The 24,367-nt window shown below is 42.6% G+C and overlaps 1 protein-coding gene across 1 annotated transcript in view; it reads left to right on the plus strand.

Moving 5' to 3' along the window:
* Positions 1-14,272, plus strand: part of UGCG (UDP-glucose ceramide glucosyltransferase) — a 32,824-nt gene extending 18,552 nt beyond the window's left edge. Inside the window, exons 4-9 of the mRNA XM_080987514.1 lie at positions 506-607; positions 2,590-2,702; positions 4,031-4,209; positions 6,271-6,357; positions 9,487-9,676; positions 11,694-14,272. Of these exons, the coding sequence (XP_080843640.1) occupies positions 506-607; positions 2,590-2,702; positions 4,031-4,209; positions 6,271-6,357; positions 9,487-9,676; positions 11,694-11,864 (842 nt within the window). The 3' untranslated portion in view covers positions 11,865-14,272. The remainder of the gene's footprint in view (positions 1-505; positions 608-2,589; positions 2,703-4,030; positions 4,210-6,270; positions 6,358-9,486; positions 9,677-11,693) is intronic.
* The last annotated feature ends 10,095 nt before the right edge of the window (positions 14,273-24,367 follow it).

Below are 24,367 nucleotides of genomic sequence, written 5' to 3' on the forward strand. Positions count from 1 at the left end.
TGCTTTCTTTCTGGGGGGGGGGGGATGCAGGGGTACGCATACCCCTAAACATTTTTGTGAAACTAAGTTTGGCCTCATTGAGGGGCAGTAGAAAATGAGAGCACCTCTAAACATTTATTTTTAGAAAAAATGCCCTGCCTGGTGCTAAATATGCTTACCTGAGAATAAGCACCATTTTGTTGCAGAAAAGCGTGGTATGTATTAAAGCAAAAAGAATGAAACGAGCACCTGTAATTCTGTACATAGTTGACCAGCTGCCTCTGACTATGCAAGAACAAAAGGATGCTGTAGTCCTGGTGGGCCCTAGTGTCAGCTGAGCTGCTGATGCAGGATCTGCTGATGCAGGGCCTGTTTGCTGCTGTCCCCACATGCCAAACTCCAGGTGGTAATTTAGGAGGGCTCCCAACCTCAGCCGTAGTTTTCAGCCCTCACCTCACTACTGAGCAGTATATTCTGAAAACATATGCATGATTTGTGCAAATAACTAAAATTTTGTATTTTTCAGGTGGGAAGAAGGTTGGAATAAACCCAAAGATCAACAATTTAATGCCAGCGTATGAAGTTGCCAAGTATGATTTCATATGGATCTGTGATAGTGGTATAAGAGGTAAGTGTGTACCATCAGCAGTAGTAGGTTTTTAAAAAATGTTTCCTCATTACGTGCTCTTAAAGATATTGCTGCTGTTTGAACACTATCCACGTGCATAGCACTTGACAGAGTAAAGTAAGACAGGTAAAAAAGACAGGAGAATTTAGAATTCAGATTTCAGAGTAACTGGTCAATAGTAGGGCATAGACAGAAAGTGGTAGGGAAAAGCAAGAATAGCGTGGTTCTAATGTGAACAAGTGAAGTTGTGTTAAGATTAGAGTATTTTGTCTTTAGGGATGCGGGTGGCACTGTGGTCTAAACCACAGAGCCTAGGGCTTGCCGATTGGAAGGTCGGCAGTTCGAATCCCCGTGACGGGGTGAGCTCCCGTTGTTTGGTCCCAGCTCCTGCCCACCTAGCAGTTCAAAAGCATGTCAAGTACAAGAGGATAAATAGTACCGCTCTGGCAGGAAGGTAAACGGCGTTTCCATGCACTGCTCTGGTTCGCCAGAAGAGTCGTCCGCAACTGGTATTATACGGAATGGCATGTAAATGGAAAATAAGTTCTCTCAATTTACAGCACGGATTAGTTCTGCTGCCAGCTTTGCTTTATGTATTACACTTGGATGAAGCTTGAGTAATAAACCTGTATTTTCTTGAATCAGCATTAGAGTAGAACATCTTGCACCTTTTGCTTGCTGTATCTAGTGTAGCGGGTGCATCTTGTGAAATGTTTTTTATGGCCCAGTGTTTTGCTGTAGCTACTGGGATACTGAAATCCACCTCAGAAATAAACAGCAAGCTTCCTCCTTTCTTACTATTGCTGTTTCAATCAAGATCTCATTATGGTAGGTGTCAGCAGGCTGGCCAGAGCTTTGGAAGACACATTACTTAACCAACTATCTGACAAAGTCTTCTAGATCCAACACTTCCAGGCCTGAGCAACACTTTAAGCAGTTGAATTTGAATTTTAGAGTTTGCCTCTTACTCTTAAAATTGAAGCGTCTGTAATGGTTGTCTTTATCTTCTACAGCAGTGGGGGACAGACCTCCAGCCCACATGCTTCCTCACCTGCCCTGCACCTGATGTCATATTGGATTTGAGGTGTGGGCAGATAGAGACATGGAAACATGGGCTAAAGCGGTGCTGATCAGTGATTGGCAGTGCTTACAAAAAGCAGAGCAGGGCTTTGTAAGTTCCACAGATCAGTTCATCATCAGTGCTTGCCTTAAAGTCCATTTGCAACTGTAATTTGGATTCAAACCATGCCTGCAAACAGAGGAAAATGTCTGTCTGCAGATGCAGTTTGAATCCAAACTGTGCCTGAGGATGGACTTCAAAGAGGGCCTTTAAGTGTGCACTGTCAGTCAGCTGATTGGTGCTGACAGCATACCTGTGAAGCAGCATGCTGTCAGCACTGATCAGTAGTTGATGCCAAGAGTGATCCCTTTTGAAGCTGTTGCCTGACTTATTATGTCAGGTGATTGACAGGTGGGTGGGGGCAGGAAAGGATCCAGGTCCCAAACCTGATTCTAGTATTCCCCCCCACCCCGTGATTTCAACCTAATACTCATATTCAGAATATTGTCACCAACTATAAACAAAGAGTAAAGGATTTCTTGGAATTATCACTCTTTCCTGTTACTATTTTGCAAACAATATGTAATAATCTACTGCTGTTTGAAAACTTGGATATTATTGAGAAGACCAATATTTTACCAAACATATAAGGATTGTATCTAGTGGTGTTGCTCAATGGATGGTAAATCTTCCATCAGCAGAATGGGAGGGAAGCCACTTGAAGCAATTCCCTTCTCCCCTGAGCTCCCCACCCCCATAAATCTTCTGCAGAGGGTTGGATGCCCTTCAGAGCAAATTTAGGGATCGGGAGTAGCTGAAAATGGCTTCCTTTACCATTCTGTGACACAATTGGGATGTAAATCCATAAGCTTTTAAAAACATTAATCCATGGATGTAAACCACAGTCACATTTCATTTTTAGTAACGCCAGATACACTAACTGATATGGCCAATCAAATGACTGAAAAAGTTGGACTGGTCCATGGCCTGCCCTATGTTGCAGATAGACAGGGCTTTGCTGCCACTCTAGAACAGGTGAGTTTCTTTTTGTCCTCTTCATTTCTTTCCAAATTGTTCCACTCCTCCTATTTTATATACTTAATTTCCATGAGTTAGTCACATTTTCAAGCTCAAAAAGTATAGAAGAAGCACTGCTATTTGAGTAGGAAAAATGTGCATGACTAATAACAGGTTTTTGGTCTTTCACTTCTATTGTAATCCAAATTCCAACAAATTCCAGATTACTTGTTATCGTTGAAGAATAAACACATTGAAATGTTTTACTGCTTACAATTCCATATAGAAAAAGGATAGTAGCAGCAGCCCTTTCATCTGGGCTTTCAAATGACATTTAAGTGAGAAATCCTTTAGAATTTGTCTTTTTTCTCTTGTCCACATGTTGTTTGTTTTGTTCTTCTGCGCCCTGTATTTTTGTGTAAGCAATATATGGGGTGAGAGGCCATTAGTCTACACTCTTGAATTCTGATCTACTGGTAGTTAGTACAACAAAGCCTGTAACATTTCCTTTAGGTGAATTGTTATATTTGCGGACATGACTGAGATTTTGCTCAGGGGCAAATATACTAGACTTAATTTATGTGCAGTGGCATGGAGCAGTAAAGGAACAAAGGTTTCTTTAGCGGCTGCTGGTCTAATCACAGGGCATTTGTTGCTTGCTTGATTTGATGTTTCATTGCTTTTTGTGTTGCTGTTCTAACTTTTATGTCTTAACACTTTTTGCCATGGAAAGCCTGTTTCGGACCTGACACTTTATGTCAAACAATGTATTGTTTAGTGTAATTTCAGATGAATGTTACTAAGTGAAAAGAAACATTTTGAGGCATTTCTTTCCTTGTCTGCATCCAACTCTTATCTGTCATACCTCTTTTCCTCATCTTATCCCTTGTCATCCTTCTCCATTTTTTCTACTAGAAAACGCTTGTTATAGAAATTTTGCTCAGGCTACTGTAGCAGGTGCTACAGCTTCTATCCTGTCTGAATAATGTTGACCTTCATAGATCTATACCTGCCATTTTAGCATGTGATAGATCTTTGATGTTCTAGCTTTATGGATCGTAGAAGGAAATTTCCTGAGTAAGGAAAGTTGCATTTGGGATTCCTGCAGTTCTTGCAGCAGATGTTACTATATAGCTATAAATGGTTGCATAAGGGTAAGATGTTTCTTTTCAGAGCAAAACTTTACAAACAGTTGCAGAATTTCAAGATGACTAATTATGCATCTGTCTCTGCACTGATTAGAATTCATAATGATTGGTAAGCAAAGAATGCAAGTCTTAAAGAAAACTGCCATGATAGGAGAGAACCATAGATGATTACTTAGCCTTGCCTTTTTCTTTTAACAGGTATACTTTGGCACTTCCCATCCAAGGACATATATTTCTGCCCATGTAACTGGTTTCAAATGTGTAACAGGAATGTCTTGCTTGATGAGAAAAGATGTCTTGGACCAGGCTGGAGGACTCATAGCTTTTGCACAGTACATTGCTGAGGATTACTTTATGGCCAAAGCGATAGCTGACAGGTAAGATGATATTCAGATAAAGTTCTCCTTGGAGTACATTATTTCAAGCTGACTGCATGCTTTGCTTAAATTTATTTGCATACGTAGTCAAGCCCAGCCATAACCCACAGCCTTCATGTTATTGGTTCATGCCTATTGGATTGTATCCATTCTCAAGAGTAGACCCATTAAAATGAATAGCTGTGATTAACTTGGCCATTGATTTCAGCAGGTCTACTGTTGAATATGATTTGTTTGAATACAACCCAGTGACTTCTGAAGCCTAAGTAGTACAGTGGAGCACAGTTACCAGTGTTAAAGGGAGTGAACGAGTAATAATTGACTCACATCAATATAATGCTAAACTGATTAAACTAATCTGTAAGCTATTTAAATAAAGATTCTATGTTCAGTGAAGCTAGTGAACCATTCTTCTAAACCTATTTATAAGAAAGAGTTCACCCTCTGGCCATCTGTCATGGATGCTTTAGCTGAGTTTCCTGCATTGCAGGGGGTTGGACTAGACAACCCTTGGGTCTCTTCCAACTCTACGATTCTATAATTCTATGAACTTCTTGACTAGTGTAGCAAATGGTCTGGTTGGTTCATATAAAAATAATTTAAACATATCAACAGTTTCAAAACCAGCAGCAATTAAGACCTTCAAGACAAACAAGCAAACGCGTTTTTAAAGCCCATTTAAACAGTTGTATAGAAGAGGCCACATAATTTGGCAGGGAGGGAGTTCTGTAACCAAGGAACAAGAGCTGAAAAGACTTTCTCTCTTCTGCCTGCCAGCTTAAATTGATGTTGCTGTCAGCCCTATAATCGGAGCCTCCAAAGCTAATATTAACATATGGGCTAGTTTACATAGGTGAAGGTACTCTTTCTTCTAACTTAGTTCAAAATATATAGTCGTACCTTGGATCCCAAACACTCTGGAACTTGGACGTTTTGGCTCCTGAACGCTGCAAACTTGGAAGTGATTGTTCTGGTTTGCTAATGTTCTTTTGGAAACCAAACATCCAACGGGGCTTCTGATTGGCTGCAGGAGCTTCCTGCAGCCAATCAGAAGCCGCACTTTGGTTTCTGAATGTTTTGGAAGTTGAATGGACTTCTGGAATGGATTCTGTTTGATTTCCACGGTATGACTGTATGTCTTTAAAGTAGAGGTGGGAAACCTCTGGCCTGTAGGCCTTATTTGGCCCACCAGGCCATGTGCAAAGTGCCCATGTGAAAGGTGCTAGAATCAGATGATTGGTTTTGCAGAATGCTTTGAAACTAGTTTCACAACATTCAACAATCAGCTGAATAGCACATCTTGATAAAGCCTTCCACAATGGAGTCTTGCAGAGCACTTTGCTGGGTCTTGCGAAACCTACTGGAATCAGCTAATTATTGGGTCTTGCGGAGACGATTGCAAACTTGCAGAGTGCTTTGAAAAGCAGTTTGTGAGGCTGTGCATTTAACAACACTGTTTGATTTCAAAATAGTCAGGTGACTGGCAAGTGAGTGGCTTCACCCACCTATCAAGTTTGGCCCACAGGGTGGGGGAGGAGAATCATCTGGTTCCCTGGCCAAACCCAATTCCATCACCAGCACTTTGAACTGAGCTCACCAGAAAACTCCTAGGTGTATCTGCTTACAACTTTGCAGATTAAATCTGCTTTGGAGAGGCTGCTACACTTGCAAACTATATCTGCTTCTGTGAAAAGAAAAGTTATAGCTGTTTTATAAATTCTCCATTATAGTGAATGGGAAGGAGAACAAATTCATCTTTAACAGATCTAATTCTGTCCCAAATAATAAGTTGAATTGAAAAGACAGAGAGTAACTGCAAAACAAATTGGACAGCTTCCCCAAACTAGAGATACAAGTAGAATCTTCTGATCTTTGCATACCCCTAGTAGTAGAGTAATAAGCTACATTCAGAAGCACTGTTAACAGCTGTAATAAACATTTAAGAGATGTATTCAGTAAACGAATTTAGTGTTTGTCCTTGACAAGTGTACAGAAGTAAAATGGTCACAAGAACTGTTGCCTGTTATCTTGGTTACATTCTTGGTGTGCATTCATTTTCAGGGGCTGGAAATTTGGAATGGCCACACAAGTTGCAATGCAGAACTCTGGTTCCTATTCAATTTCCCAGTTTCAATCCAGAATGATCAGGTAAAAATTTGAACTTTTTATTATTTCGTTTTCTGGTATCTTCAATTGTAGATCATAGTTTTGATCCAATCTGCAACAGTGCTAAATACCAGTTTACTATTTCACACAAAGTTTTATGCAGGAATTAGCATTAAAAGCAATATAGAACAAGAGATTGTTTGAAACATTAACGCAAAGTAATTACAAACTGGGCCCTGCAGCAACTGTTGCAGCATGGAGTGCTTCTCTTCGAGGTTGTAGCCCCTTCCTTGTCCCCGCCCCACATTCCTGCTTCTCCTCCTAAACAAGGTAGCATTCTGTGCTCCCTGAGCAATCTCAGTCATCGTTGAGTCATCATTTTTAAAATCCATTTTGGATGTGTGTTTGTGTGGAAAGACTTGTGTCTGATCTTGGCTATGTTTATTTAATTATTCCATTGATGCCCCTCCCAGCCACCCAGTTGTCACCCCACCAAAGAAACCACACACATAAGAACTCTGCTGGTTCAGGTCAAAAGCCTGACATAATCCTTTTCTCACAGTGGTCCCCCAGATGGCTATGGGAAGGCCCACAAACAGGATCTGAGTGCAACAGTGCTCTCTACACTTGTGATTCCCAACAACTTGTATTGGGGCATGGGGCTAGTCTTTGAGATTCCCCTCAGCTTTTTCCTGGCAGATTTTTCAGTACTTGGGCATAGGTCAGAGTTACCTTGAGTCTGTTAGTACTTTTCTATTATGTATTAGTGGTGGTATGGCTACATGAGTATGGGAAGGCTTGGTATTGGCATATAAATACGATCAGTTTTCAATTTCTGACTGCCAACCTGCTGGTTTTTCTACCTTTTCCAATATAGTGTGATTAAAATTGTAGCAGTCATTAAACTAATGATAAATCAATTCAGTTTCATTAATGAGCCCTTGTTTAGTTTATTTTGTAAACAATTCTCAAGAATTAGAACAGAGGAAATCACTTATTTCTTGATGAGGAACTGCCTTCTTCAAGTAAGTGCATTGATAGATGGTGGTGTCATCTATTCTAAATAGTTTATCCTGCCTGATCTATTACAATGATTCACAGAGTGGTAGTAACCTTGTTTTTGTTCCACACTCTTAATATTGACATTGTCAAAGTGATCAGTTTTCTTAGTTTACTAGATCTTGGGTAAATACATTTGATGTCTTGTTCAAAGGAACACAGGTGAATAGTAAAGAGAACCTGCACAAGCAACGCTGACACAAAACCCCACACATACATTAAGTAAAATAGAAACACCGCCACCCGACCCCACCCCCACTCACCACCACCCCCGCCTCTTTCCCCCTTTATTTCCTAATGTAACACTAATGAATCTATCTTAATCCATTTTAACCTGATTTGTAGATAGTTATGCTGTATCATAATGACCATTTCCTCTTTTACCACTGATTAAGAGACAGTGCCAGTCCTTATATAGCCAGAATGGTATTTTCACTTGAAAAACATGGATATATACCTATGCCATCTTGCAAAATGTCACTGTATAGAAATGAATCAGGTTAAACCAGAGAGAGAGAAATAAGTTAAAGGACACTCTTCTCAATCCTCTTATTTTTTCAAAAGACATGAGGCTTTTCAAAGACAAAATGGGGAAAGCATCTGTTTTATAAATGTCTACCTTGAGAAAGTGTTTGGGTCATGCAGCTACTTAGGAGTGAAACACATCTTAATCAATAATGATGCTTTCACCCATGATACATTAAGGGCTTCCCACTCAGCATGAGTGGGATTCAACCTCTTCTGGAGGAGTCGCACCCTCTCTGAAATATCCATCATTGTCATTAGAGGCTCAAGTATCCTCATTTTAGGCTAGTATCCTGGCTTGAAGCCTATTTAGGGATGGATACCTGTCACCATGCATGATTTGGTAATGGCTTGGATTGCTGTAATGTATTATATGAAACTTCGGCTGGTGCAAAATACAGCAGTGAGCATGTTACCTGTGAGCAGGCACGATGAATGCAACTCACTGGTCCTTTCTTTCCTGCGCTTGCTTCAGATTCATTTCTGGGCCTAGTTTATGTGCCGGTTTGGACCTATAAAGCCCTGCACTGTGTGGGAACTTAGTACTTCCTGTATGTACCTACCTGTAGTGCAAAGACCCTTCTGTATCCTCTCTCAATCTGAAGCTCAGAGGATGGACACAAAAAAGAAGGCATTTTGATGATGGCCTTACAACTCTGAAATGCTCTCTCTAGAGAAGCTTGGCTGGTACCCGCATTAACGTCTTTTTGATGCTGTGTTAAATCCTGTGCTACTGTTGATGGTTTTAGTGTACATAGGTATTTGAGAGCCGTTTTATCTTTGTACTTTCTATATAGTATTGTTTGCTGGCTTTATTGTGCCAGTTTTACATTCGGGTATTTATGTTGACTGTGCTTTTATTATAGTGGGTTTTTATGCTCCTCCTGGATAAATTATTTTATGAGAAGTCTTCTAAATAGAATAAATAAACTTGAAAGCAAGTCCCACTGAGTTCAGTGGGAATTTTTCTCAAGAAAGTGTGTGCATAATTGCAGCCTAAGTCCTTTTTAACAGTTATTAAACCAAACAAAACTAGGGCATTTGTCTCCTGTTGGTTCTTCAATTATTATTCTCACTTCCTCCTAGGTAACATTGGCATTCAAAAAGACAATGTTCATTCTTTTTGAGTAGCTCTCCTTCCATATTGATTCCTTTGTATGCTCAAAGAGGTAGAATTCCAGCTGTTTTTCCTTCACTTGTTTAGCAGTCTGTACCAGCATTTTCCCTGGCTTGTCTCTACATCCCAGATATTTTTTGTGTTGTGCATGCGAAATACTAGGTTAGCTATTGCCTTCAGTCCCCAAACACAGAAATGCAATGGGGAAATAAGGTGCAGGTGTTCTGCTGGCTGGTAAAAACCTAACTCCTCATGCAGACATTTCCGGGCACTGATCATTTATACCAACACTACTGAACTTTGGATATGTTTGTATATCGCTGCATTGTGTTGATTTTATTTTGTTAACAACCTTGGTATTTGCAATGGAAACACATTCTATAAATGATCTTAAATAAAATAGCATCTTGTTAATATAACTTGACAAGTATTGTCAGGTTTAAAATACATTTCCCCCTTTTTAATTATAGATGGGCCAAGCTACGGATCAACATGGTTCCAGCCACAATAATCTGTGAGCCGATATCGGAGTGCTTTGTTGCAAGCTTGATAATTGGATGGGCAGTTCACCATGTGTTCAGATGGGATATAATGGTGTTTTTTATGTGTCACTGTTTGGCATGGTTTATATTTGACTACATTCAACTCAGGGGTGTCCAGGTAGGTTGTATTGATCAGAGCATTATATTTAACATGTGTACTGTTCTAAATTAACTGAAATGATTGACGTAACTTTTCAAAAATGTGTTAGAACTTTTTCATCCTGGTTAGAAGACGTATTGTAAATAGCTGTGTATAGAGGTAATGAGAGCTGTAGTCTGACATCACTTGGAGGAAACTGCACTGACAGCCTCTTATGTAATTAATGCTTTCACTGAATGAATTGGCTGGCTGACCAAACGGTATGCTCATTAGACAGGCAAGAGTATATTTAAACTTCAAGAGTGATAAATTAATTTGCTGGCAGGCCTCACTGAAAAAATGTTGAAAGCATAATACCTGCTTCAACTATGCCAATACCCCTCTGGGATGTTAGTTCTGACACAATTTTGTGAAGCTTCATGTCTTTTTCAGCTACTTTCTCTCTGCTTTATATTACTTGACTAGAAAAACTGCACAGGCACCTGTTGTCTTCATCTTCAGCTAACAATAGAAGGATTAGCTGCTCTGAGTAGCCATAGTCCTGCTACTTCTGAATACATGCAGAAGGTCCCAAATCCAGTTTTTTTTAATCACCAATTGAGAGGAATCTCTGGTAGCAGGATTGAAAGACTAGTATTTAGCATTTTGAAGACCTTCTCAACTCAGAGTGAACAGTTCTGAACTAGAAAAACCAATAGTTTATTCCTAAGGAGAATCAGTAAGCATCAATTATGAAATGCATGTATGCCCTTGGAAAGATTCCTTATCAAATTGAGTTTAGCCTGATTTGCATGTCATGCTCAGTCAAACCATAGCTTACTGCAAACATGTCAGTGTGTGGGATCTGGGAGAGAAGATTGCGGCTGCTATCCTCCGCTGCCGTTGTGTTGCTGTGCTGATGCCGTTGTGTGTCATCCAAATTTAAGCTCATGGTTTACTGTTCTCCAGAGTAACTATGATATGTAGCCAAAATTTATCGTATGGGTTACGACATATAGTTTGTCTGGCAGACAGGTTCAGACAGCATAATAAGCCATGCCATAACAGTGTGGCAGTAGAATGGCCAGGGAAGACAGTGTGTCCAATATAGGACGGGGGGGACGGACACCTGGCTTGCTAGTAGTAAATGTGAAAAGAATCTAGCAGGCTTAACATGAGTCAACGGTATAATGCAGAAAAAAGCTACTGCTATTCTAGGCTTCATCAACAGAAGTCTAGTGTCTAGTGTGGTGTTAAGGGAATTAATAGTACCACTCTATTTTCACTTGGTCAGACCACACCTGGAGCACTGTGTCCAATTTTGGGCACCACAATTTAAGAAGGATATTGACAAGCTGGAATGTGTGCAGAGGAGGACAAGCAAGATAATCAAGGGTCTGGAAACCTTATGAGAAATGGTTGAGGGAGTTTGGTATGTTTGGCCTGGGAAAGTGGAATCTGAGAAGAGAGATGATAGCATCTTCAGATATCTCAAGGGCTATCACATGGAAGATGGAGCAAACTTGTTTTCTCCACCCTGGAGGCTAGGACCCGATCCAATGGATTCCAGTTAAAAGAAAGGAGATTCTGACTAAACATCAGGAAGAACCTTCTCATAGTAATAGCTATTTGACAGCGGAATGGTCTCCTTCGGGAGGTGGTGGTCTCTGATTTTTAAGCAGAGGTTGGATGCCCATCTGTCATGGATGCTTTAGATGAGATTCTTACATTGCACTAGATGACCCTCTGGGTCCCTTCCAACTCTACAGTTCTGTGATTCTATTATTGTAGTCTCCTCTTCTAGAGCCCATGTGTTCACACTGTGCCGTGGTTTGGCTTAGTGTGATGTGTGAACTAGCCTATGTTTCTCAAGTGTTAGCTTGGGTTTTGCATGGAATAGTGGCACCATAGTGTTGCAGAGCTAAAGAGCAATTGCTTAAGTTTTTCTATGTTAAAGTAATGTTATTTTTGATTAAGTTATGTTCATTAAATAATTATTTATTTTAGTTGTTGGCATCATCACTAAATGTGAACATCTGTTTTGTCTATTCCCCAGGGCGGTGCTCTGTGTTTTTCAAAACTTGACTATGCAGTGGCATGGTTCATCAGAGAGTCTATGACGATATACATTTTCCTATCGGCCTTGTGGGATCCTACTATTAGCTGGAGGACAGGACGCTACAGATTACGCTGTGGGGGCACAGCAGAGGAAATTCTGGATGTATAGCCACAGCTTTGTGACTGTGTATTTCGAGAAAAGAAAACGGAGAAAAAAAGAAAGTATTATAAATTATGTTTATATAAAATGCTTTTAAAAAATCTACCTTCAATAGTTTTATTACCTGTATGTTTTCATATCTGTTCTTTAATTTATTTTGCATGGCACTTGCATCTGTGAAAAAGTACATCTGTAGTCTTGGCCAAACGGTATCTTGTTTTTATGTACAAAATCAAATCAAGAGAATTGGTTTCAGGATTCATTTTTCTTGGGAATGTTCTGCAGCAAGTTCTAAAGACAGTATCCTTCAGTATAGTAAAAGCTACTCTTTGTTAATCAAAGGACATAATCCACTGGGAATAAGTTCTACACTAGTCCCCTGGAAATGAAAGGGAGTTGTGCAAGAGCGCAGCTATGACTCTGTCCCCAAGGGCCTTCTGGCCACTGGATTTTATCCACTGAAAGGCTAGCAGCATTTTTATTTAAGTGCAGTTAGCTTTGGGAAGCACAAGTGGCGGGGCACAAGGAGAGAAGCCTTTTAGATGATCTATGCCTACCTCTTGTAGTTGCTGCGGAGCAAGTATAAATAGGTAACTAGGCCTTACAAGTTGAAGCTGGAAATTTGTATCTATGTGTGTGTATGTATATAGATATATATATGAAACAACTTTGGTCTCGCCGCAATGAGCCAAAAGTGGACAGAGTTTGATGTTGTGGGTGGGATGAATTAATGGTTAGCTATGCCTAGAGGGCATTTTTTGGCCAACTGTAATCGGTTCTGTCTTGAACCATTTTAAATCACTGTGCTGTAATTAGCCAAGCTAATCTCCTTCATTCCCATTTTGACTTTTTTAAAAGGGTGGGGTTTTTGTGTTTTTTGTGTGTGTGAGTGAACGTTTGATAGTTATGGGGAGAGGGGGAATGCATTTCAGAAACATTTCACATACGAGCTATTTTCTTACACACTGTGTCTTCTTAAGAATGTAATTTCATGATGCAGGTATTTAGTATCTTTTTTTAAGTGGGCATAGGTCTCTCTCTTACACTAGTCATCCTTAAATCTCTGATTGCAATAGATACTTGTCAGTATATTAAAATGCAAGATGAGTTTGCTGTTACTGATATGGAATGGTAAGCTTTAACTATCAAACTAGGTCCGCTCTAGGCTTTTTTTCTTCCTTTAGTTAATCTGGTCTCTCAGTTGGGTTTTTTATATTCAAGTTGTAACAACTGAAAAGACTAGGTTATAAGCAAGTTGTAAATGCATGCTGTCTCTTACCCTGTTTCCTCCTGTTGGCTTGTTTTTCACTGTGGGGTAGCTGTTAATGTGGTGAACTGGACTTGTTTAAAACAGACTCTGGTTGCAAAGCAAAATGGAGAGGGGCACAACATAAGCCTTTGTTTTCTTTTTATAACCGTATTTATGTTGCTTTTTCCTCCAAATGGGCATGGCATGCTGTCACCATAAAAGTATGTGTATTCCAGTATGGCAGCTTTAAATCCTAAGTTTTGGTACTTCTGTGACAAAGAGCTTACTCTGTAGCATATTAGCAATAACTCTGAGCATTTATAGAAGTACATTTTTTCCAGTTTACTGAGCCAGTCCATTTAATTGTCCTGTACACACACCGTGTAATATAATAATGTGCGTGTGTGAACACGCATGTTTGTGTGTAGACAGATCCTATGAAACATTCCCTAGACCAAAACCTTTCATCCTGCATTCTCTTTATTTGCCTTATGACATTACAGAATATGTTTTGAAGGGCATATTATTTCCACAAACAGAGGCTTTTTAATGTGTGTTCCATTATTTACATGTGAATTGGGAAGAAATTCCTGAGGAAGGCTGCACACAGCAAACTAGTCTGGTTATGACCCACTCAAGTTGTGTTTTTGTCATCTTCATTGTTTTATCACTGTTGTCTTGATTAATTTTGCTTATAATGTTTGTGTGGGGTTATTTTGTGTGAAGTTTGGTTGATGCCATCCATTATACTGCTAAAGTGAAGCTTAGCTGGTCTAGCTTGATGCTAATCACCATGTCAGCAGTGTAACAGAAAAACCAAAAAGGCCGGACAGACTTCAGTGTGTGTGTGTGCGTGTGTGTTGTCACTATGAAGAATTGTGTCAAATAGGTGTGTGTGTGTATATGTGTGTTTGCATTAGTGAAACCTTTATAATTAAAGGAAACTGATGCTTCACTCAGATGAACAACTTGATTTCTTATATAAGAAATCCGGGTTGATTATGAAATGGAAATACTTTGAAAATATTGTAGTACGGCACTGTGACAGAACAGAGCAACGGTTCACAATGGCTAATTTAAACTGTCTGTCAACATGTTAAGAATACCATGTTTATTTAAAATCATTGTCTTGTTTTTTGTTTAAAAATAAATTTTGAATACAATCAAATGTTTTGAGAAAGTAAATCTATTTATCGCCTTTCTCTCTCTCCATTACATCCTTTTAAATGCATTTCATATACAACGTGTGTGTGACTGTTTCATTAGAAGACCAAAACCTAGTGTCTCCTCTCCCCCCCCCCCCCGCCAATCTTGTATCATTTACATTGTTCTGTAAAATGCACTCTGGATAATTACATTTTCTGATATCAAATTAGGGTTTTTAATATCCATTCACAAGGAGTTTGTCTCTAAAACTTCAAAGTTCCTTAGAAGCCCAACAAGCTGGAAACCTGTAAATACGTCACTACAAGCGTCTTGCACTCTGGGAGTTTCACTGAATACACTTGTTTCCCATCTCATCTGCAGAATGGGTGGACCCCTGTAGCTTTGCTACAGAAACATGATTTATTGTTCTTACACCATGTTGTTCAGTAGTTTAGTCGTGTCCGACTCTTCGTGACCCCATGGACCAGAGCACACCAGGCAGTCTTCCACTGCCTCCTGCAGTTTGGTCAAACTCATGCTGGTAGCTTCGAGAACACTATCCAACCATCTCGTCCTCTGTCATCCCCTTCTCCTTGTGCCCTCCATCTTTCCCAACATCAGGGTCTTTTCCAGGGAGTCTTCTCTTCTCATGAGGTGGCCAAAGTATTGGAGCCTCAGCTTCAGGATCTGTCCTTCCAGTGAGCACTCAGGGCTGATTTCCTTCAGAATGGATACGTTTGATCATCTTACACCATACTAACACTTGAATACCTTGTCTGGGAGATGTATTTCAATTGGCACACCTTCAATTATTTAATTTAATTTGTTATATTTAAATATATATCTGCACTTAATTGGGATTCATAGTGGATATTTTTCACGATTGTACCTTTTTCAATTGCTTGTGTGCGTTCGTGTGAGCTCTTGTTCTAATTCTGTGCCCTTCCATAGTTTGGCATTTATCTACGTTCTGATTTAAGCATCAGATGAAATGCTGTGGGGTTTTATGTTGTTGCATCTCAAGGAAGTAGCAGCATAACTGAGGTTTCAAAGGAGCAAACATGTATTATCTTTACAAGTCCATGATGCAGAGATAAGGGCTGAAGAACATATGGTTATCTTTAAAGGGGGGGGGGATGGTTTGAGGAGGGTGCAAAACATTCTACTAAGATTTGCCACAAAGAGAAGAGTGTAAGCCTGCCGGCAGGGTCCTTTAGTTTTTGTTAATTTTTGGTTGTACACAGCACCTAGAGGCCTGTTAGGTAATTTCTAAATAAAGTACGATGACACCTTGCTTAAAGCCACTCAATGACTGCTGTGGTTGAATTGGTATTTGAATATCCAGTCATCTTCCTTTTATGGAGCTATGCTAGGGAGAAAGGTGACTGGGAAAGATATAAAATGAACGACAGTTCACTAGCTTTTGAAAAAGAAATGAAATATAATTCAGTAGCTTTTCACTCTCAGATCAATTTTGGCTTTAGTCACACCATTGTATTTTAACATTTGAAATTGCTATTGCAGTTGAGAAGTGTTGTTTATTTTAAAACTCCTCATAGAGGCTGATGGGGCTGAGCCTAGAAGGCCTGATCCGTGTTGAAAGGCACACACAGTTTTAACAAAAGGCATGCTCTGTTCCATCAGCCTGGACTTACATTGGCACATCAGCACAGAGGATGGATTTTCCTTCAGCTAAGTGGCTTGTCTTCCTTAGCAATTGCTTCGTGCTGACTAGTCAGCATTGTGTTTGTGAAAGATATCAAATGCCGCGTTGCAACATATTGGATAGACATGCTTCTGGTGCAGATGCTGGAAATGGTGTTGCAACTTGCCTGCTGCAACTCATGGCAGCAAAGCAAATCTATTAAAGTGCATTATACCCAGCACTGCACTCATAAGAGTTGCACCCAAGCAACGGGACTTCCCCTTTCTCTCTCTTCCCTGTGCACCCTCAAAATCTGTTCTGTTGGAGTCCTCCAACCCTTTGGAGCAAATTGAGGGTAGGGGAGAGTACCAGGGAGGAAGAGAGGGAATGGTGGTGGTGGTGATGATGATGATAAGAATAAGAATACCCCACCCACCTGGCTGGATTTCCCCAGCCACTATGCGTCTCATTCAGTGTTGGGTTTGGAACTTAACAGGTTAAGTTGTTCCCATGATGCCTCAACATTCTGACGTCAGCTTTAGAAGCTGGGAGGAGTCTGGGAGGAGTTACGTTCTGTTCCTCTCTGGTTCTCTGAGAGAGAAGTCGCAGTGTTTAGTCATGGCTGCGGTGAGCCCAGGAGATTTCCTGGGGAAAGTCGGAATAAAGGACTGATAAATAGACAAACCGGGCTCTGTGTGTTTGTCGGAAGCTAAGTGGAAGCTACGTGACAGTTTCACCGCTGTGTTTAACTCTGCTGAGGCGTGACTGGAGAGCTACTGGAGACGGAGCTGAGTGGCGCAGCGGAAGCGCGCCGGGCATAAAGAGCTAATTGTGGATCGTAAATCAATTAGCGGGGGTCACGCCAAACCAATAAAACAATTCAACAGGTTATGGACCCTTAATCACCGATCGTAAAAGTGTCACAGGAACGCTTTGAAGTGCCGGAATGCGTTTGAAGTCTGCGGTCTAAGGCAGAGAAAGCCGGCAGGACGCAGCGGAGATTTTTGCCTGGTGTTAAGAGGCAAAGGAGAGCTGCGGAGCTCAGAGCAGCTGAAAGACACAGAGGTTTGCCTGAGCTGAGTGCTGGGAGCTGAAGAGCAGCTGGAAAATCGTTTCTCCACAAACGGGTGCCGGATAAGCTGGTGAGTAAGCTTGGGGCCCCGGGAAGACAATGGCAGGCAGCCAGGTCTTGGAGGACGTTCCGATTGAACAGCTCACTCTAAGAAGTTGGGCAAGGGCGTAAAGTCAGCAAGGGCTGCCTGGGATGTGCTGTGAAGCTTCAGCAGGAGGCCAGAGCCCTGGAGAAGTATTGAGAAAAGCCTAGAGATGGCTGCAGCCCCTGTTCCTGATGTTTTAGCCTCAAGGAGTGCTAGTGAGCAGGTCGGGGGGGCGAAGGATTCCAAAGGCAAGTGTAAAGGCTTTTCCACTGTGCGTGCTGGAGTGGAATGTCAACAAAGCAGGTTCCCAGAAAGCCGCAGTGGGAGCCAGGCCAGAGGGGGCGGAGCTGGCAAGGAGTGCTTTTCCGGAGAAGGAGGGCCAAGCCGGCTGGGAGGAGCCCCGGGCAGTGTTTTTCCACTGGAGTTCGTCGTTGCTGCCCATGGAGAGCGGAGACAGCTGGGCAGGAAGGTCCCAAGGTCAACCAGCTGAGTTCCCATGGGAGTCAGTCTCGGAGAGGAGGCCAGCGTGGGAACGCAAGGGAAAGACGTGGTTCAGACGCTGGGGAGGGTTGTTTTCTTATCACTGCTTCTATGGCAACTGTGAAGAACAACTCCAGCCAGGACACGGTGACACGCTGGGTGTTGGATACTGCTGTTGGTCGTCACCTGATAAGCAAGCCTGCTGGCGAAATGCGGAACTGCAGGGCTGTTTTCAACAGGACACAACTGTGATGTTAGCAGACGGAATGAGAAAGTCGGTTTCTGCTGTGGCTAACATGTTTTTTTCTCCTTTACAGGAGGAGCTAGAGGTCTACGTTGGGGGGAAACAAGTGGCCAACGTGAAAAGGGGGCAGAACAATCTCTTTGTTCTGGAGTCACCTCTGGAGGGTGGTGGGAATGCTGGAAAAGCACAGGCGCAGTGTGCTAAGGTTCCCAGTCATGTGCAAAAGCTGCACAGGTGCACAAAAGGGTACAAACTCCGGAAATGTGGGAGGTCCCTAGGGTGCAGGGCATGCAAGGGTGCACAGGTACATGGTTTTCCCGGGTTTGGGAGGGTAGCCAAAGAGCCCTTTGAGCTCTTTGAGGCAGGTGGTCCAAAGGTTCAGGAAATGATCTTCTGTGGATATGATCCTGCAACCAATGGGTGGAAGTTTGCATACCCAGAGGGTGATCAAACCAAGCTGCTGGTCAGTAAGCAGGCTGAGTTCTGGGAACAGGATGGGTGTTCAAGACTCAGGGATAGTTCTGATTTTCTCTCAGAATGTCTGTCTGATTCTGAGGAGGAAAGGGAGGCAGAGGCTGATCCCGGTGATGGGGACCAGGTCCAAGATCAGGGTTCAGAACCTGGTGATGGGGACCAGGTCCAAGATCAGGGTTCAGGGCAGGTCTGGGCATCTCCAAAGGTTGTGAAAGGAGTGTCCAGGTGTGAGGCTTCATCTCCGGTTAGCGTAATGGAGAAAGCTCACAAACAGGGTGTCAAGTCAGAGGGGAAAAGGATCTGACGGAGAAGACACAACTGCTGGCCCAAATGGGTCAGTAGGGTTTCAGGTCACAAGTGCGTGGAAAAGTGTCGCACAGTGTGATTCTGGGAGTGTTGAAGGGGTTCAACAGGTGCCTGGGAAAGATGCCGGGAAGGGGCACAAGGCAAAGGGAAAAGGTGTTGAACTCAAAAAGGTCTTGTCAGAATGGTTCGGCAAGAGGGGGTGTTGGGTTTGGAACTTAACAGGTTAAGTTGTTCCCATGATGCCTCAACATTCTGACGTCAGCTTTAGAAGCTGGGAGGAGTCTGGGAGGAGTTACGTTCTGTTCCTCTCTGGTTCTCTGAGAGAGAAGTCGCAGTGTTTAGTCATGGCTGCGGTGAGCCCAGGAGATTTCCTGGGGAAAGTCGGAATAAAGGACTGATAAATAGACAAACCGGGCTCTGTGTGTTTGTCGGAAGCTAAGTGGAAGCTACGTGACAGTTTCACCGCTGTGTTTAACTCTGCTGAGGCGTGACTGGAGAGCTACTGGAGACGGAGCTGAGTGGCGCAGCGGAAGCGCGCCGGGCATAAAGAGCTAATTGTGGATCGTAAATCAATTAGCGGGGGTCACGCCAAACCAATAAAACAATTCAACATTCAGCACATATAAAAACATAATAAAACGTCAGACGTTAAAAACTTCCCCATACAGGGCTGACTTCAGATGTCTTCTAAAAGTTGTGTACAGTGGTACCTTGGGTTACAGATACTTCAGGTTACGTGTTTTCAGGTTGCGCACTGCACTGAACCCAGAAGTATCGGAACGGGTTACTTCCAGGTTTCGGCCAATAAAGCGAGATGAGCGCCACAACCCCAGAGTCTGCCACGACTGGACTTAATGGTCAGGGGTCCCTTTACCTTTACTATATTGTAAAGCCTGGTACATCAAGGACCCTTGTCTTCAATCTGCAACCGTAAAAAGCCATGCTGCAGTTGGGACAACTTCATGCTATCCCAGCATCAAAAGCCCACCTAATTAAAAGTTTGCACTTGTTTCTGGGAGGATGCCAAGGAGAGGCAACGTTGGGATCCAGTAATATAGTTGGGATACAACCTTGATGTGCCTGAGTGGAAAGTGTTTCCTCATGAGGACCCTTTTGCGTCTTGCAGGGCTGCTCCAGAGGGTTGGCTGGCCTTGGATGTAAATTGGCAGGTCAAGGCTGAGAGCAGAACACACTCGGTTTGGATCTGAGCCCAGTATCTCTATGAAGCACATAGAGGGCTTTGCAACTTAAAGCTGGTGACCAGTAATGAAACCAGATAATGTATGAAAGCGATAAAACAAATTACAAACAATAGGGAACAGTAACAAAATTCAAACCGACATAGGACAATAGTTTTTTTGGAGGGCTTATGGAATAGGTAAAGAAAACGCCGTATCTTTGGTATTTCCTTTTAATTTGAAACAGGGTGAAAACTGACCAGAACCCAGGCCATAAAGCAGGATGCAACTTGGAGAAATCCACATCCATGGCCTGAAAGCATACAAAATCATTTCACCTGTTAGTGAAAGAAAAACAGGGAACCAGTGCACCTATTATCATATGACTGGTGCCATGAAAAAGAGAGATCTTAAGCTCTTCTGGATATTGGCTGTCTGTCTCTTTGCAAAATTCCCCTGCTAAAAGCTTTGTCCCACCTTACTTGCTTTTTCATGACTCTAGTCCATAATACAATTTGCTAGTCTCTTAAAGTACTGTAGGGCTTTTCGTTTACACAATACCCCTCCTAACATCTGTCCAAGTTACATTCTGCCTATAACAATGAGGCCTTCTGTGTCCGTTCTTAGATCTAGCTAGTGAACGGCTGCATTATAGAAGTCAGACTGTCATTATTTTGGGCATTCAGCAAGCCAGCTACGCTTTATTGGAAACATGCAGTAAGAGCTGTCGGGATAATTTTTTCCTTCAAGTTTTAAAGAGAAACAAGATACTGTTCTGGATACTGGAAGCTTTCAGTTGTGTTTAAAACATTCTTCTTAATGGCTTTTAAATGATAACGAATTCTGAGGGGACTTAAATGACTTCTGGGGAAAGTTTAACCCTTCCTGGTTTTTCCTCTTTCTAGAGAATGTGAGTTTATGCATCACATCTAGCTCTTATGACTGCCAGCTGTTGAGACGCATTATTTTCTTTCTCTGAAAGCTTTCAGTGACATTCTCTCCCCGTCCACCCTGCCCCGAGCTAAGGAAGCTATGAACTATTGGGTGAGCAGGGGCCTGTAAGGGAGAGTAACCACTGTGTAAACAAAAGTTTGTTTAAAAGTTCCTGGCTTTGCACAGTTGTTTTCCCCGACATTGCCTCTTTTTAATGCTATAAATCGAGAGAGAAAACCCCTCAGAAGATGCAGACCATTAAAAGATCTCTGCTTGATCAGACCAAAGGCTCGTCTAGTCCACAGTGGCTGGCCTATGGGAAGCCACAAGCAGAAGAAGAAGAAGAAGAAGAGTTTGGATTTGATATCCCGCTTTATCACTACCCTAGGGAGTCTCAAAGTGGCTAACATTCTCCTTTCCCTTCCTCCCTCACAACAAACACTCTGTGAGGTGAGTGGGGCTGAGAAACTTCAAAGAAGTGTGACTGGCCCAAGGTCACCCAGCAGCTGCATGTGGAGGAGCGGAGACGCGAACTCGGTTCCCCAGATTACGGGACTACCGCTCTTAACCACTACACCACACTGGCTCTCCAGTGCACTCTTGCTTCTGATCATGCTAGCTATGATGCTGGAGGGGTATAGGCTCCCCTTTCTTTCGTCTCCAGTAAAAGAGAGCCTACCAACCCTCTAGGCAATTGGTTCCATTGCCAAACACAAACATCTCCTATTTAACTGGAATCTAACCTCCAGTGACTTAAACCCATGGAGAGCTAACCCCATACTTTTGAGGCAGCAACAAGCCAGTCTTTGCCCTCTGCTACATGGCAGCTCTCAGGTATTTGAAAGAATGCTATTCCCCTCCTTGCCCAGTCTTCCCAAAGCTGAACATGCCCAGTTCCTCCAGCCTTTCCTTGTTTCCATATTGCTGGCCATCTCTGTTGCCCTCCTCTGAACCCATTCCAGTTAGATGAGAACCTTCTTAAACCTGTGATGCCTGAAGGGCCATTTATACAGTCTTTCCATGCCTGTTTCTTTAAAGAAGAGGCAGGACCAAAGGTGAAGAACGTGTGTATTGATTGTAGCCAGAAAAGAACAAAGTGAACTACAAAAGCACGACCATCGTATGTGCACCATTATCCCCCCCCCACACCATTTTTCCATGTACCTTTTTTTATCATTTCTCCATGTGATACAGGTAATCCTGCTAGCCAGGCTTTAGAGATGACTGATAACTAGCAAGTACAGTATGTGAAGCAAAGTGATCCATGGGAAGGCGATTGAAGGGTTACCAGCAGTTGCATTTACAGCTCCTGCACCTTAAGGCTCCAGCTTTCAGTGCATGAAATGGAAAGGAATTGAGAGCCTGAATATTAATCGTTCACTTCCAATATGCCTTTGTTGTAGCCACAAAAAGAATCTTAGGTAACTGAGAACACAGACTTCAGAAACGATGCTATCTGAAAGAGCTTGCTCATAATGGCAAGCCACAATAGGCTCTTTGACTAAAGGGAGCCTGAGCTGCAGGGAGGATGGAGTTAGAAAGCTTGACATTCCTGGGAAAATGTTGAGTGTTCGTTTTAACTGTTAGATGACATACCTAGGTTATAGAGTCCTGTGCATGCTTTTCTGGGCAAAAGCCCAATTGAACAGAGTGGGACTGGCTTCTGAGTGGTGATGACAGGTGTGCAGGTTGCCTTATTGCCAGCAGTTTGCCCTGTAAAAAATCTAATGCTGCAATAATAACCTCTGGCCAGCAGCAGGGAGACTTGACAGAGCAGCACACCCAGCACTGCATCTGTAACCCAAGTGTCCTGATCAAGGCAGAAGATTAAGGGGGCAGGTAGGGGGAAATGCCCCTTTGCTGTGCAGCAAAGAAGTCTGGGTTGGCCCTATCCCTTCCCCAAATTCCGTGTTTTTTGCTTCCCCTCACAAAGCTACAATTGTCAGAGTTCCCTGGGAAGATCCACTGTAGACAAGTGGAGCAGAGGGGACTTAACTTTTGTGATTGCAGTCTCTTTAGGAGACATACCTGATGTGTTGTTGTTAATACAGTTATTACTCCCCTCTCTTCTCTTGAGTGTGGTTCCCTTCATACCTCAGGGGGGAACTGCTGGGAACCTTAGTCTTGCCTGGTTAGCAAGTTCTAGCTGCTAGGCTCAGTTGCCTTTCCGTTGTTCATAAATAAATACAACTTCCCGAGATTAGGGCAAATCCATTGTAAGGTTTTCCTCACAAAGTGAGGAATTCCCATGGGATACTACAGGGATGGCCAACTTAGCCAGCATTTTTAGAACACTACAAGGGAAGGTATGATTTGACTGAAATTGGAGAGGGGGAGTTGGGTAAGTAGGGCTTTGGCTTTCATTAAAGGTAAAGGTAAAAGGGCCCCTGACCATTAGGTCCAGTCATGGCCGACTCTGGGGTTGCGGCGCTCATCTTGCTTTATTGGCCAAGGGAGCCGGCGTACAGCTTCCGGGTCATGTGGTCAGCATGACTAAGCCGCTTCTGGCAAACCAGAGCAGTGCACAGAAACGCTGTTTACCTTCCCACTGGAGCAGTACCTATTTATCCACTTGCACTTTGACGTGCTTTCGAACTGCTAGGTTGGCAGGAGCAGGGACCGAGCAATGGGAGCTCACCCCATCGCGGGGATTCGAACCGCCGACCTTCTGATCGGCAAGTCCTAGGCTCAGTGGTTTAACCACAGCGCCACCCGCGTCCCGTGGCTTTCATTAAGAGCCCCCTAATGTTCTCTCCTATAATGTAAATACTGAAATGGCTTCTGCCTCATACCTTGATGATTTGTGTGGTGTGGAAGCCTGCGCCCCAAATTTAGTAGCATCACCTGACCCATAAACACACACACTCTTTTATTTCCTGACAAACTCATGTGTGGATAGGCCGTCACCCATATAACATCGCAAGCAGATCTTTCATGTTCTCTTAATGGAACTATTTGATTCTGCTGATACTCTTCTTGCTCTTTTTTTTTTTTTTAACCTGCTGCTGTGACTATATACATTTTTAGAAGTGCAGTGCTTTTTTCTGGGGGTACTCAAGAATATGTAGTATTGTCACCTTCCCCACCCCACCCCCCAACGTTAAAAGTGTGGCACTTACCGTAACAACTTCATAGTGAATATGGGCACCTTTTTGCTTTCTTTCTTTTTTTTAAAGGACTGTATAAGTGCATATTTTTAAGTCTGTGCTTTTTTTATGATCTAAAGTTTGTTATAGACTGTGTTTAAATATGCGAGCTGCCTTGAGAGGGGGTGATCCTGAAAGACAATCCAGAAACATCTCAATAAGTAAGTAAATAAAACACATTGTGCACGGTTTTCCAGTTGCATCTGTCCACACATGCAGAGGTTAGTGATCCAAATATTAATTATAGGTAAAAAAGGTAAAGGACCCCTGGATGGTTAAGTCCAGTCAAAGGTAACTATGGGGTTGCGATGCTCATCTGAGGCCGAGGGAGCCGGCGTTCGTCCACGGACAGCTTTCCGGGTCATGTGGCCAGCATGACTAAACCGCTTTTGGTGCAACGGGACACTGTGACAGAAACCAAAAGCACATGGAAATGCCGTTTACCTTCCTGCCACAGCGGTACCTGTTTTTCCACTTGCACTGGTGTGCTTTCAAACTGCTAGGTTGGCAGGAGCTGGGACAGAGCAACGGGAGTTGTGGGGATTCGAACTGCC

The sequence above is a fragment of the Podarcis pityusensis genome (genome assembly GCF_964106645.2).
Source record: "Podarcis pityusensis genome assembly, chromosome: 17".
Classification (NCBI taxonomy): domain Eukaryota; kingdom Metazoa; phylum Chordata; class Lepidosauria; order Squamata; family Lacertidae; genus Podarcis; species Podarcis pityusensis.